The sequence below is a fragment of the Schistocerca nitens genome, chromosome 3, assembly GCF_023898315.1.
Source record: "Schistocerca nitens isolate TAMUIC-IGC-003100 chromosome 3, iqSchNite1.1, whole genome shotgun sequence".
NCBI lineage: Eukaryota > Metazoa > Arthropoda > Insecta > Orthoptera > Acrididae > Schistocerca > Schistocerca nitens.
The window spans coordinates 179,367,714-179,384,010 of record NC_064616.1 but is presented as its reverse complement, the minus strand read 5'-3'; the positions used below and the strand labels follow the sequence as shown (position 1 = coordinate 179,384,010).

The window sequence follows — 16,297 nt, the reverse complement described above, 5'->3', positions numbered from 1 at the left end:
TACAAAGATGTAACTTCTAAACAAAGTTTGGATATGGAACACTAGCTCATTTATAGCACACAGAAAGAATGCCATGTTACATTCATGCAGTCAAGGAAAATTCATTGCCCAAATATTTAGCAGCTTAAGGGAACTACATAAAATCTAAATTGAATTGGATGACTGGACCTTAATCAGCACTGGCTTTGTTCTTTAAGATGCAGTAGTATATAATTGTTTCCAGCATCTACACTAGACATCTATTGCAATGAACTTAATACTGTCATAAAAATAGAATAAAATTCGACAGATCCAAATGTATGTTAATGCCAAAAAGTTTCTCAGATATCTATATTATGTTAGAAATACCGTTTTACCAATTTAATTTGATTACCTGAATACAGGATCTCTCTATTCCTATTGCGAGATGATTACCGTTCTTATTCCACTTCAGTGCTGTGGCAAACATTTCTTGATTTGTTTCGTCAAAAGCTGTAATTTTCTGAATCTCTTTTGATCCATTCCATATAAAAATGGCATCACCCAGTGATGATGCTAAACCATTTTTTCCCCAGTCTAAAGTATTTAAACCTGTAAATAATGACTATTTACTTACATTTAATTGGTGATTTGACTAGATTACAAATTTTAAAATAAATAAGAACATTGATTCACACACAGTTCACATGCTCCTAATAAGTAGGCCTACCAGTTAATAGGTCCTTTTAGACTAAATGAGTATAATGTCACTTAATAATAGAAGTTGCCAAATAGAACAGTAAATTCAGTGAACCATATATATGTGATTTCAAAAAAATCTCAAATGGAAGTTCAAATACAGCCAAGAAATCTAGTTAACTTCAGGATGAACCAGTAATGAATCAATCTCTATACCATACAGTGTAAACAAAGGCAAATAATGAATTCAGTGGCACAATTTCTGCTATGTTTCACAGTTGGGAACATGTTGGAATGCTGACTGATGCTTGCAGAGGGTAACAGCATATTGTAATGGTCAGCAAAGGACTTCCATCTGTTGTCTTGTTTCTGAAGTCCAGAAAAGTTTCTTTGAACACACTATATCAGAGAAATAAGCAACCACCACCTTACATACAGTAGTGTGATGACCAGTGAATAAGCTATAATATGCTGATTTCCAATTAGTATTGTTGAACAATGAAGGTTACATGAGATGTATAATTCTCCTTGTGCATCCATCAGTACACACTTTTCTCACAGATCTGAGTATGTAGCTTTATGGAAACACTCTAGAACTTTTAGTTTTAAAGTTAGAACATTAGGAACAAACACATTGAAACTACCTTTTGTGTATGGTAAGGAAGTGTCATCTTGACACAGTGCAGTGCTGCTTCCTATCTGTTCATAGATCTGAATTTGAGGTTTTCTCATGCTTTACTGCTGCTTAGTCTGTAGTCGGGTTAGAACTATACAACTCATCTCTGATTCACTATACACATTGAAACAAAAGCTTAGTGCTGCAAGTAAGAGAATGAAGCAATATAAAGAATCCAGACAAAGGAGCAAATGGAACAAGAACACAAAAGTTGTAAGAAGGTATCTGAAAGCAGCAAATAAATCACAGATGCTGCCATTCTAGTGCAATCAGCAGATAGGAACATAACACAGTTATGGACTAGATGGATTGCAAAAAATTCTTGATGCTGTTCAACACACATGGCTTATTAAAGTGCTGCAGATTTGTGATACATGCAGTTCAAAGATCAACACATTGTCATCTGCAATGAAACACGGAGACAACAGCTAAAATGCAGCAATAAAAAACAACAGAGCAGATTCAGATCAAAGGAGGCATATTTCAAGAGATCAGCTTAAACCCCTGAAAGCTATATTCAGAACTCAAGTTTCACCAGTTAGATCAGCTGGATTAGGGTGTATTAGCAGAAGCAACAACGGCTTAAGCTATATGTTAACGTTACAGTTTACATGAATGATAAACCATATGCCTTAACATAAAAACAGATTACTCACCTCCTACAAACAATAGAAATGTTTTCTTGTAGTATAAGCTTGTCATTTGGCTTCATAAATGCAGGAGAATAAATATAAGAATGGGAAAGATACAGGCTACCAGAGGCGCTAAGAACTGTAGATACACAAAATATAAGCACATATGAGAGTATGAAAGGAGAAAATATAAAAATGCAGTAGATGAAGCAGGCAAAAAGGAATACAAACGTCTCAAAAATGAGATCGACAGGAAGTGCAAAATGGCTAAGCAGGGATGGCTAGAGGACAAATGTAAGGATGTAGAGGCTTATCTCACTAGGGGTAAGATAGATACTGCCTACAGGAAAATTAAAGAGACCTTTGTAGAAAAGAGAACCACTTGTATGAATATCAAGAGTTCAAATGGAAACAAAGTTCTAAGCAAAAAAGGGAAAGCAGAAAGGTGGAAGGAGTATAGAGAGGGTCTATACAAGGGCGATGTACTTGAGGACAATATTATGGAAATGGAAGAGGATGTAGATGAAGATGAAATGGGAGATATGATACTGTGTGAAGAGTTTGACAGAGCACTGAAAGACCTGAGTCGAAACAAGGCCCCCGGAGTAGACAACATTCCATTAGAACTGCTGATGGCTTTGGGAGAGCCAGTCCTGACAAAACTCTACCATCTGGTGAGCAAGATGTACGAGACAGGTGAAATACCCTCAGACTTCAAGAAGAATATAATAATTCCAATCCCAAAGAAAGCAGGTGTTGACAGATGTGAAAATTACCAAACTATCAGTTTAATAAGTCACAGCTGCAAAATACTAACGCGAATTCTTTACAGACGAATGGAAAAACTGGTAGAAGCTGACCTTGGGGAAGATCAGTTTGTATTCCGTAGAAATGTGGGAACAAATGAGGCAATACTGACCCTACGACTTATCTTAGAAGAAAGATTAAGAAAAGGCAAACCTATGTTTCTAGCATTTGTAGACTTAGAGAAAGGTTTTGACAATGTTGATTGGAATACTCTCTTTCAAATTCTGAAGGCGGCAGGGGTAAAATACAGGGAGCAAAATGATATTTACAATTTGTACAGAAACCAGATGACAGTTATAAGAGTCGAGCGATATGAAAGGGAAGCAGTGGTCGGGAAGGGAGTGAGACAGGGTTGTAGCCAATCCCCGATGTTTTTCAATCTGTATATTGAGCAAGCACTAAAGGAAACAAAAGAAAAGTTTGGAGTAGGTATTAAAATCCATGGAGAAGAAATAAAAACTTTGAGGTTTGCTGATGACATTGAAATTCTGTCAGAGACAGCAAAGGACTTGGAACAGCAGTTGAACGGAATGGACAGTGTCTTGAAAGGAGGGTATAAGATGAACATCAACAAAAGCAAAACAAGGATAATGGAATGTGGTGAAGTCAGGTGATGCTGAGGGAATTAGATTAGGAAATGAGACACTTAAAGTAGTAAAGGAGTTTTGCTATTTGGGGAACAAAATAACTGATGGTGGTCGAAGTAGAGATGATATAAAATGTAGACTGGCAATGGCAAGGAAAGCGTTTCTGAAGAAGAAAAATTTATTAACATCAAGTATAGATTTAAATGTAAGGAATTCATTTCTGAAAGTATTTATACGGAGTGTAGCCACGTATGGAAGTAAAACATGGACGATAAATAGTTTGGACAAGAAGAGAATATAAGCTTTGAAATGTGGTGCTACAGAAGAATGCTGAAGATTAGATGGGTAGATCACATAACTAATGAGGAGGTATTGAATAGAATTGGGGAGAAGAGGATTTACTGGCACAACTTGACAAGAAGAAGGGATTAGTTAGTAGGACATGTTCCGAGACATCGAGGGATCACCAAATTAGTATTGGATGGCAGCGTGGAGGGAAAAATCGTAGAGGGAGACCAAGAAACAAACACACTAAGCAGATTCAGAAGGATGTAGGTTGCAGTAGGTACTGGGAGATGAAGAAGCTTGCACAGGATAGAGTAGCATGGAGAGCTGCATCAAACCAGTCTCAGGACTGAAGATCACAACAACAACAACAACAACAACAACAACGAGAGTATTGTACGGTAAAACATTTTCAGCAGTACTGACAACACTATGGGAAGGAGAGATTGCTACTCACCATAAAGAGGGGACCCTGAATTGCAGGCAGGCAGGCAGGCAGGCGCACACACACACACACACACACACACACACACACACAGAGAGAGAGAGAGAGAGAGAGAGAGAGAGAGAGAGAGAGAGAGATAGAGATAGATAGATAGATATACTGACTCAGGCAAACAATTCCGGCCTCACCTCAGTGGCCAGAGGCAGTTTGTGTATCTAGTTCTTTGTGCCTCTGGTAGCCTGTATCTTTCGCATGCACGCATGGCCACTTCCTACGTTCAACATCAATATGCAGTAACCACTCACAGGTGGCAGCACTAACAATGGAGTGTATATAAAGCATGTTGGTGGAACACACAAAACAATGCAGTCACTGTTGTAATGTGGAAACAGCAATTTATCTTGTGTCCAAAAGGGCATGTTCATTGGATTTTGGGCCAAGGGTGGAAGCTTTTCCAAAATGACTACATTTGTAAGCTGTTTGTGTTCCACCATGGTTAAAGTATACCATCAATGGTAACACAGTGCTATTCAAAAGCAGTACCAAGGCCACTGTGGTGCACCACAGGCCACAGATGACAGGAGTGACTGATGGCTGCAGAGATGTGTAAGGGTGAATAGATGTGCAACTAACCACCCAGATGAACTAAGGGGCTATCAAAAATCTCTCCTCAACAACGATTCAGTGAACTTGGCCACATATGGGCTTCAGCAGCAGGCACTTGGTTTATGCACCCATCCTGACTGTTGTTCACACTAGTACTGCAACTGGATGATAACTGAGTAGTGACAGGTGGCCATTTCAGATTAATCACATTTTATGCTGCATCAGATAGTTGGCCATAGTTGTGTAAGGCACGAAACATCTGAAAGCAAACACCCTGCAACAATTGTCGATGGGTCCAGGCTGGAGGAGGGTGAGTTATGGTCTGTGACATATCCTTGGTGTTCATATTATTCAGGAAGGCACAACAGATCCACAAAAAATATGCATCTATACCTGGGTTCCATGTCCACTCCTACACGCAGTTTGTCTTTCCTCAGCACGATGGCATCTGCTGGCAGAATAATGTAATGTGTCACACGACTTGCAGGGTGTGTGCACGGTTTGAAGGGCACCAGGATGAGTTTATCATACTCCTGTGGCCACTGAGCTTCCTAGATTCAAACCTAATCAGAAATATGTGGGACCACCTCAGTCAGGCTGTTTGCATCATGGATCTTCAACTGAGAAACCGAGTGCACCTGGCTAAGGCACTGCAGTTGGCATGGCTTCACATTCTTTTTGGTACCTTCCAGGAGCTCACCAACACTCACCCTGCATGTCTCACCGTGGTTCACACTGTAAAAGGTGGTGTAAGCTTTTGACAGGTAGTCATATTAATGTGACTCGACAGTCAGTTACAGTGTACGGCATCCATAAACCTAAATCAGTTGGTGAATGGCTGACCATTCAACATGGGATTTTAAAAAGGGGGAGGGGGTAGTGATTCCTTGGAGCAAATTAAGTCTTCCTCTGAAAATGTACCACCCAAAGTTTTGTTTGAAGTTATATGTTGTATCATTACAACACATATTGTTCCTGATTTAAGTAGCAATGCCTTTGTGGCAACACCACAATATAGACTAGTAAGTTGCTCATTGATGCATGTCTACTATCTGTGAGTGCCACAGATTTTATGGATAGGCCATAGTAAGTTTTTGAAGAAACGGGGCAAATCATTGCGCTCTACATCTATGTCTGCGTCCCTTATTTGGACTGTGTTTTCCAAAAATAAATATAAACTAGACCACTTAGTAACTGATTTGGACATGAAGTACTGCTTAGGTAAACGCCACTTGTAAGTTACTTAGCACAGTCATGCAGGTGTTCTGTATGATTAATATAAACACTATTGCAAAGAAATATTTAAAACAGAACTTTACCTAAATTGTTTCATAATGTACATACTTACAGATACAGAATTGCATGAATGACTTCTTCATAGAAAAAAAAAAGTATACCGAATGCTCTCTTCAGTATGACAAAATACTGCTCTTGTGAATTGATATTAGATTTTCATATTTAGATACATGAAATGTTGGCTGTGTATGCTCTTTATTGGAAGGATCTAAAACCAATTGTAAATGGTCTAAGATGCAAAAACTTCCATTTAAATATACACGTATATTACATATCCAGATAAGAGCTCTCCTTCAGCTACAGTTTTACTTTACATCTCTATTTTCATGTAGCTTTTTAAAATGTAAAATGACAAACCTGTTGTTTCTTCAGTACCGCTACTGGCTTCCTGGAGCTTGTGTGCACGCAGGTCTCTTGACTATTCATATGATTTTGAAACTCAGCCCTGTTGGTTTTTTAACGTTTTGGAACACATTCTGAGTTGATTTCTGAACGAATCACGAGTTGATTTTTGACTGCGTGCATAGTGCATGTGATGTGTCTGCCAGGGGAATCCCCGTCGCATCTAGAAGTAAACATACCCGCAGACAAAAGGTGATGGGGCTGTATGAGCTGAGCCGAATAAAACCAAACGGGTGAATGCCAATAGCTGTTGGCTTATGTGGTTGCAGGGTGCGATTTGTGCTTTTACCAGTGGGGGGGGGGGGGGGGGGGGGGATGTCTTAGGGGGTTAGTAGAATTATATATGTTACTAGCTTGGACCGTGGCGTTACGCATGGTTAAACAGCTATTTATCAATAGATGTTACTGCCGAAACTCACTATTCACGCGTATGCACTGTCAGAAAAGCCATCCTTTGTTATATCTTTAAAAGTACATTATAGGTAAAGCTTATTTACAAAATCATCTACATACAGGTATACGAGGGTAATTCAAAAAGTAGAGGCACATTTGTGAAAAACTGTACTTATTCTGATGATAGAAAACTGAAACATATTAATAGTAAGACTTATTAAAAACTTTCAGTGTTCGGCTCCACAAATTTAAATTATATGTAAAGTTTTACATCCCAGGTTGGGATGCATAAACTAAAACCAGAGGAGGGGATGGTCTGATGCAGAGGGGGGGGTAATCCCCCCATCCCGCCTGCAAATCGCACACTGTGTGGTTGATTCTGTGTATGATAAGCGTTATTATTGTTAACGAAATCCATAGATTCATACTACCAGAGTGGAAATAGACGGTTACGAGCAATAACAGGTAAGCATGACTACATATTATCTTCTCTGTGTATCCAAGAAAATGAAATTTTGACATGAAATTTTTGCCATCTCGCTACACTACAAAGGGCCAGATGTACTGTCCCAGGTTAGCAGCCGCTTAAGTTCTGTTCTCGGAACAGTGTGGAAAACGCATTGTACGAAACGTAATAACGCCTAATCGGAGAGTAAATGCGTGATAACTGAATCGGTGATTTCGGCTGGGCTAGTGGAGTTAACCGGAGAATAAGTTTTGAAAATGTCAGGAATAGTTACAGAATTAGTGATGACAAGAGTGACTGTTAGGACGACGACGGAGAAGAAACGGAGACATCACATAAATTATATGGAAGAATAAGACGGTTCCAAATTTATACAAAAATGTCGACTACCACCACTTTTGGATCTCAGGCTTGAGAAACTGGAGCATATGAATGAAATGTGAAGCTATTTTCTAACATTAAGCTTTTTGCTTGTAGTAGGCCTAATAGACATTTGATATTGGTACTCTTGAATTATATTCTGTCGTGTTATTTATGTAAATGAGGTAGATAAAAATGACCGTCTGTGCCAAAACAGTCTCCCTTATTTGGCGCGTGTTACACTTGCTGCAATATTAGAAAGGCCTATTTCGTTTTAACTACCAGACAGTGAGACAAAATAGACGTAATCAACCAGAGAAACCAAACCAGTATTGGGTACTACTCGTGTTAACAGTTTTTGCAATATTAAACAACTGCGTTTTGGTTTTTCATGTTGCGAAACGTTTGACGAACTTTGGTGACGTAATATATTCTTTTGCTGAAAGGAAAGGACGCCATGTAAAGCTGTAGCAAGATAAGAGAGGAAAAAATGCTGGGACCTAAGGATTGGAGAAATGTGTACTGTCTTGCTTGTCTTTCCTGGTTTCATGTTTCCTATATGTAATTTTATGGCGCACAAAAGGGAAAGTTATTAGCTAATAGGCAATACAGAGTGGAAATTTTCTGAGAGTTCTTATTCTCGCGGTCACATATAATCCCACCCATTACTAATTGTGATTTTTTTAAAGGGGGGTAGAATGTCAAACCGGCTGACTGTGAGCAGGAGAGGCACCTCAGGACATTTTAATCCATTGCCCTGAATATAGGCGTGATTGCTTCCATTACAAGGGAGCAGGAATGGCACCACAGGACATGTTAATTTCCAATGCCCTGAATATAGGTTTGATGGCTTCCATTACAAAATATACACGTTTGAATTCCACAAAGTAAAAGACAGTGACATGCGATAGAAGAATGCTGTGCGGAGAGGCGTGACACTTCACTTTGGCACACTTAAGATCAAATAATATGTCTTACATTTCCTCGAACTTGTAGGTTTTATATATCAAACTCTTGAAAGATGCTGGTTGGTTGGTTTGTTTGTTTGTTTGTGGCATTACAGGGGGCCAGACTGCTTCGGTCATTGGTCCCTTTTTCCAAAACGTAACATCACCCATACAGAATAAAAATGAACAGTGGAAAAGACAACAGACGACACAGGACAAGAAAGACATACAGAGACCAGACAAAAGGAATTAAAATCACACAGAGGGTGACAGTGGTTGGCCGACCATAGAGACAAAAAAAAAGGAAAAGCCAACCACCGAGAAACACACAAAAAGCTCAGTCTAAAATCGTAGGCCAAATGCCAGACTCAACAGAAAAAAGGACAAACACTTAGATTAAGTGATAAAAGCCCCCTGTCCAAATAAAACGCAAAACTAAGCCTGCCATGGCACTGTCATCTGTTAAAAGGGCAGGGAGCGTATCAGGCTGCACAAATGCCTGCCTGAGAACAGCTAAAAGCGGATAGGCCAACAAAATGTGGAGCACCTTCAAAGCCGCCCCGCCGCGATAGAGGCGGGTCCTCACGGATCAGTAAATATCTGTGCATCAGCCGGGTGTGGCCAATGTGGAGCCGACAAAGGATAACTGAGTCCCTGCGAATGGCTCGCATGGATGACTGCCACACAGTCGTCGTCTCCTTGACAGCACGGAGTTTATTATGTGTGGGCAAAATGGTTCAAATGGCTCTGAGCACTATGGGACTTAACTTCTGAGGTCATCAGTCCCCTAGAACTTAGAACTACTTAAACCTAACTAACCCAAGGACATCACACACATCCATGCCCGAGGCAGGATTCGAACCTGCGACCGGAGCGGTCACACGGTTCCAGACTGAAGCGCCTAGACCGCACGGCCACACTGGCCGGTGATGTGTGGGCAGATCGCGCCATTAGTGTCCCAAAGCGCGAAAACTTTGCGGCGTAAGACAGGTCGCAAATCAGTCTCTAGGAGGCCAATGTCCAGAGTTGATTTACTGGTGGCCTGTTTGTCCAGGCCATCAACATGTTCGTTGTCAGAGATGCTGACATGACCAGGGGTCCACACAAAGACCGCAGAGTGGCCGCAACGGGCAAGAGTATGGAGGGACTCCTGGACAGCCATCACCAGACGAGAGCGAGGCAAACACTGGTCGATAGCTCGTAAACTGCTCAGGGACTCGCTACAGAGAATGAAGGACTCACCTGAGCAGGTGCGGATATACTCTAGGGCATGAAAGATGGCGACCAGCTAAGCAGTGAAAACGCTGCAGCCAGCTGGCAATGAGCGTTGTTGGTAATGGTCCCCTAGAGTGAGAGCATAACCGACATGACCAGCAACCATCGAACCGTCAGTGTAAACAATGCCAGAGCCCTGATATGTGGCAAGGATGGAAAGAAAGCGGCGCTGGAAGGCCTCCAGAGGGATTGAGTCTTTTGGGCCCTGTGCCAATTCAAGCCGATGGCAAGGGCGGGGCACACACCACGGGGATGTAGGCAGGGGGGCCCCGGAAAGGAGGTGGAAGAGGGAAAACCCCAAGCCCGGAGAGAAGCTCTCCGATGCAGGCCGCGATCGTACAACCCGACTAGGGCCAATGTCCTGGGAGATGGACGACCGACTGATGGAACAGGAGACAATAATTAGGATGCCCGGGCAAGCTACAAATGTGTAGCATAAGCAGCCAGTAAACGTTGGCGCCGTAACTGCAGTGGAGGGACACCTGCCTCCACAAGTATTCTGTTCACAGGGCGGGTCCGGAAAGCACCAGTGGCAAGTCGAATCCCGCTGTGAAGGATTGGGTCCAGCACCCGCAATGCAGAACGGGATGCTGAACCATAAGCCAGGCTCCCATAATCCAGACGGGACTGGATTAATGCCTGGTAGAGCCGTAAGAGGGTAGATCGGTCGGCGCCCCAGCTGGTGTGGCTCAAGCATCGCAGAGTATTAAGATGCTGCCAACACATCTGTTTAAGCTGCTGAATATGCAGGAGCCAAGTCAACCGGGCATCAAAAACCACACACAGAAATCGATGTGTCTCCACCACAGCAAGAAGGTCGCCGCCAAGATAAAGCCACGCCTCAGGGTGAACAGTGCGTCACCGGCAGAAATGCATAATACAGGTCTTGGCAGCCGAAAACTGGAAGCCATGCACTACAGCCCAAGACTGGGCCTTGTGGATAGCGCCCTGCAGCTGACGTTCAGCAGCTGCAATGCCAATGGAGCTATAGTAGAGGCAGAAGTCGCAGCATACAAGGAAGCTGAGACAGACGTTGCCACCACCGCAGCGAGCCCGTTAATTGCAATTAAAACAGGCAGACACCTTAAGACAGATCCCTGGGGTACCCCGTTCTCCTGAACTCGGGGGGAACTATGGGAGGCCGCGACTTGCACGCGGAAGGTACGATGTGACAGAAAATTTCGTATGAAAATCGGCAGCGGACCCCGAAGACCCCAACCATGAAGCGTAGAGGGGATGTGATGGCGCCATGTCGTATCGTACGCCTTCCGCATGTCAAAAAAGACAGCCATGAGGTGCTGACCGTGGGCAAAGGCCGTACGGATGGCCGACTCCAGGCTCACCAGATTGTCGGCGGCAGAGCGGCCTTTACAGAACCTACCCTGAGACGGAGCCAGAAGGCAACGAGATTCGAGTACCCAACTCAACCACCGGCTCACCATGCATTCGAGTAACTTGCAAAGAACGTTGGTGAGGCTAATGGGGCGGTAGCTGTCCACCTCCAATGGGTCCTTGCCAGGTTTCAAAACGGGGATAACAATGCTCTCCCGCCATTGCGACGGAAACTCACCCTCGTCCCAGATACGGTTGTAAAGGTCGAGGAGGCATCGCTGGCAGTCCACTGAGAGGTGTTTCAGCATCTGGCAGTGGATGTGATCTGGCCTGGGAGCTGTATCAGGGCAAGTGGCTAGGGCACTGTGGAATTCCCAATCACTGAATGGAGCATTGTACGATTCAGGTTGGCGCATGTGAAAAAGGCTCCGACGTTCCAACTGCACTTTCAGGGAGCGGAAGGCCAGTGGGTAACTCACAGAAGTGGAACTGAGAGCAAAATGGTCTGCTAAGCGGTTTGCAAATATGTCGGAGTCAGTATAAACTGCTCCATTCAGTGACAGCACAGGGATGCTGACAGGGATCCGATAGCCATAGAGGCGCCTAATCTTGGCCCAAATCTGCGATGGAGAGAGATGGATGCCAATGGTGGAGACATACCATTCCCAGCACTCCTGCTTGTGTTGGCGAATGATGCGGCGGGCCGCGCACAGAGCCATTTAAAGGCGATGAGGTTTTCTAATGAGGGATGCCGCTTATGACGCTGGAGCACACGCCTACGATCTTTAAACGCCTCGGCGATCGCAGGCGACCACCAAGGCACAGTCCTCTGCTGAGGGGACCCAGAAGAACGGGGAATGGCAGATTCTGCGGCAGTAAAGATGCCGGTGGTGACCGAGTGAACCACCGCATCAATGGCTTCATTAGTTAACGGCACAGGTATCAGCAGAGTGATCCCTGTGTTGTCAGGGGGCTACAACCAACAGGGTACATGGCGGCCCCACCACAATGGATTGGCTACCGCGCTGGATCTTAGGTGCAAAAATGTCCAAGGTGGTCGTCTCAGCAAAAAGCAACACTGCACAGTGCATAGTGGTAATCGCATCCAGGAACGTATCCTCGCCCAAGAGGTGGAAAACGAGCGAGTCAGCATTGCGACGACGAGAAAGCCGGCTAAAGGTCTCAACTCACGATGGATACCGTGCACCATGTAATGCACCCTTCCCCAATTGGCTCGCTCTTCGGAAGAATTTAGAAAGATGGAGGTCAAACCCTAATGGGGACCATCACATTAAAGTCCGAAATAGTTGAGACTCCTTTTAGTCGCCTCTTACGACAGGCAGGAATACCGCGGGCCTATTCAAACCCCAGAACGCGCAGGGGGGTTGAAATATGTGCTGTACAAAATTAACATGTTCTTGAAAATCGATTTTAAAAAAATAACATCCTGTCTCAAACGTTCGAGCGGTGGTCAGGGTTGGGGGGGCGCCTCTAAGCTTTTTCCCCGGTTCGGAAATATCGTAGCTCCCAGTAGGGTTTCGAATGATGCCCTGGTGCAAAGTGAAAGTGCACACAGTTCGTTACTACACACTTAATGTACACAAAATTTCAAACCTTAAAATGTCTCTAGGATACATCACACAGAGCCAAAACGGAATACCAAGAAGTTAACATCAAGACAAATGTACCTCTCTGTGACAGACAATTGTTATCGTCAATCGCTGGACTATTTCCATTGTCTAAGAGACCTGTTTGGGGTACATTTTTCGAACAGCGCCGCCAGGGGGCGTGGTCAGTGTAGATGTAGAGTTGTTTCTCTTCGTCTGTGTCTCTAAAATGACAGATGGCAGCACACATGGCGTACAGCTCTGTATGGCACTCCATTTCTTCTGAAAGTCGGTGAGAAATTGACAAAAATGCTAATGGTTGCCATGTACCATTTAGAAACTGCTAGAGGATTCTGGATGGTGGAAAGAGGATTCTGGATGGTGGAAAGAGGATTCTGGATGGTGGAAAGAGGATTCTGGATGGTGGAAAGAGGATTCTGGATGGTGGAAAGAGGATTCTGGATGGTGGAAAGAGGATTCTGGATGGTGGAAAGAGGATTCTGGATGGTGGAAAGAGGATTCTGGATGGTGGAAAGAGGATTCTGGATGGTGGAAAGAGGATTCTGGATGGTGGAAAGAGGATTCTGGATGGTGGAAAGAGGATTCTGGATGGTGGAAAGTGGATTCTGGATGGTGGAAAGTGGATTCTGGATGGTGGAAAGTGGATTCTGGATGGTGGAAAAAGGATTCTGGATGGTGGAAGTACCTGCTGCAGTGAGAAGCGGTGATGGCTGTACCTCATTCACGTCCTCCCATTTAACTTTGTCGTTTCTATGCTGCTCCTTTATTTGTTCGTGTTCCACTGTATCATTTTGGAGTACGCCAGAACAGAATACAATGAACTTAACAATAAAATGTATCTCTATGTGACAATTGTTTTGCCTATCTTCAGGTCTCTACTGCGGTACTCATTTCGTTTGTCAGCCAAAACGCGTGAAACAAAGTTTGGACAGACGGATGTACTGCTATTATTCATCCATATTACACATGTACATAACTAAATTCACTACTTTTCGAAACAAATTATCAGATTTTGCAAAATAATGACACCCAATTTATGTAAATAAATCATCAAAAGATATTTTCTGTGTAAAAGAATTACTGTTAATACTGATAGAAAGCTCTAATCATATATCGAAAACATTGTATGAACACTGTACTTAATTTCGTCAAATGCCGGTAATTAAGTTATTAAAACATTGTTCATTATGCTTATTTGATGGAAATCCAAGTGATAACATCTTTTTCTGGACACATTGTATGCATGATAGAAATAAGAGAAATTATAACATTTCTGTAAATATGTCAAATTAACTTGATGTGATAAATTTTTAGTTGTAATCTCTAAAAATAGGAATACTAACAATCAAGTAACTTTGAAAATGCGTGTCAGTAGGGTAGTTGTGGAGATCAGGGTTCACTGTTCTGATATTTGCTATGGACCATTGTGTTTGCGTAATAAAATGTTATGCAAAGTATAAAGACGTATCTTTTACTCCATTCACTTAGCATGCTGAACGGATTATGTATCCAAATCCTGTTCTTGTGAAGAGTTCCAGGACATAAAGAAAGAAAAACTTAAATAGGACTGCCCATCTGAAACGTTTATATTTCTGAGTCTTAACTGCAAGCAAGCTTAGACATACTCTTGTTGGCCCAAGCTCTTATGTGGTCGTGGAGTGATATTTGTGGAAGTATCAGGAAGCATGGAACCGAATTTAAGATATAGGTAAAGTTTGATGACCTGAAAGTACACACATTCCAGCTAATCAGAGTCGATAATATGGTATCAAACTATGCTGTGTATTAATTATTTAATGTGGAAATCGATTACAGTAACTACCAAAACAGCGTTACATACAGTTGCATTGAAGGCAATTTCTTGATGGAATTCTACGTCGTTGCTCTGGATTACAGCTTACATGTCTTAAGCGAATTACATTTCAAAATCAGTGTGGCATATATATACTGATGAGCCAAAACATTATGACCACTTGTTTAATAGTTTGTTTGTTCATCTCTGGAACCAAATACATCACCGATTCTGCGTATCGGCAATCCGACAGTTTGTTGGTAGGTTTTTGGAGGTATGTGGCATTAGATATCTAAACACAGATCATGTAATTCGCATAAATAGCGCGCCGCTGATTTGCGTACGTGGTGATGGCGCCCAATAGCGGCCCAGATGGGTAATATAGGATTTAAATCAGGCGAATTTGGTCGCCAAGACATCAACGTGAGTTCACTATAATCCTCAGCAAACCACTGTAGCACGATTCTGGCTCGGAACACGGACAGTTATATTGCTGAAAGATGACATTGACGCCAGGGCACACATTAAGCATGAAGGATGCAGGTGGTTCGCAGCTGTCAGCATGTCGTCGATTACTTCCGCAAATCCCATGCAAGCGCAGGAGGATGTCTCCCACAACATACTGCTCCCACCACCCTACGTACATGGTGCGCTGCACGTTTTGAGCCGCCGTTCACCTCGATGATGGCGTTTGTGGAGGCAACCGTCGACCTGGTGTAGCGAAAAATGTGATTCATCCGAAGAGCCGAGACGTCTTCATTGATCGACTGTCTAATCCTGATTGTCCCGAGCCCACTGAAAACTTAATTCACGATGTCATTTGGTCAACACAGGAGTGGGCTGCTGCTGAGCTGCATGTTCAACAATGTACGATGAACAGTGTGCTCCGAAACACTTGCGCGTGCACCAGCCCTGTGATGATGTAGCAGAGATTCCACAGATCGTCTGTCCTTTAAACACCACGTTCTGTGAAGAGTCGTGGATGTCCAACCATTTAGTGCCTAATTGTATTTTCACTGTCCTCTTTCCGTAGATACTTACGCCAGTAGCTCGTGAACATTCGATCAGCTTCGCTGTTTCCGAGGTACTCGTTCACAGGCTCCGTGTAATAATAATTTGCATTTGTTGAGGGTGTCATGTGACAGGGCGAATCACAATCATCAGAAGCGTTGTACATACATGAAAATATTTTGTTGTAGATGCCGCTTTACCGTGCGAAGTGTTAATGTTCAAACATGAATATGTAGCAGAAAAAAGACATGCACAAGTCGTGCTTTGCAATGCTTAATTGTGACGATCGACTCCTTGTCGAATAGTAAAAGTTTGTCTTTCTTTCTATCGTACATTATAGGGGACGCAGTGATCCTAATCATGTTATAGACAGTAGACAGACTTGCAATTACTCAAAAGGAGATGTTTTCTTACCGCCATGTAGCAAATTCTACCAAATTACTTACGCTTGATTTTTGGTCTATTCTATCACTTTTTATGGGTGGTCACACTTCACTATGGTGATGTGGATATGATAACGAAATTTTAGGTGCAGCCAACAGTACAGTAGTATATCTAAAAAAATTACCTAGTTAACGTTCTCTTCGAATATGTAGGGTAAATACTGTTGCAGAGCAGAATAGTAATTAAGTGTAGGAATAAAATTTTGTTAGAACCAGCTGGGGGCAACACTAAGTGGTACACGTCCGCCAGGTACATA

At 42.8% G+C, this 16,297-nt stretch overlaps 2 protein-coding genes across 2 annotated transcripts in view; one reads left to right on the top strand and one right to left on the bottom strand.

The window, feature by feature from the left end:
* Positions 1-13,050, bottom strand: part of LOC126249135 (uncharacterized) — a 109,864-nt gene extending 96,814 nt beyond the window's left edge. Inside the window, exons 1-2 of the mRNA XM_049950788.1 lie at positions 12,855-13,050; positions 374-570 (exon numbers count right to left, since the gene is read on the bottom strand). Coding sequence (XP_049806745.1) covers positions 374-570; positions 12,855-13,050 — 393 coding nt within the window. The remainder of the gene's footprint in view (positions 1-373; positions 571-12,854) is intronic.
* Positions 13,051-13,082: 32 nt separating this feature from the next.
* LOC126249134 (coiled-coil domain-containing protein 70-like) overlaps positions 13,083-16,297 on the top strand; it is a 57,157-nt gene continuing 53,942 nt past the window's right edge. The window contains exon 1 of the mRNA XM_049950787.1: positions 13,083-13,487. Within this exon, the coding sequence (XP_049806744.1) occupies positions 13,083-13,487 (405 nt within the window). The remainder of the gene's footprint in view (positions 13,488-16,297) is intronic.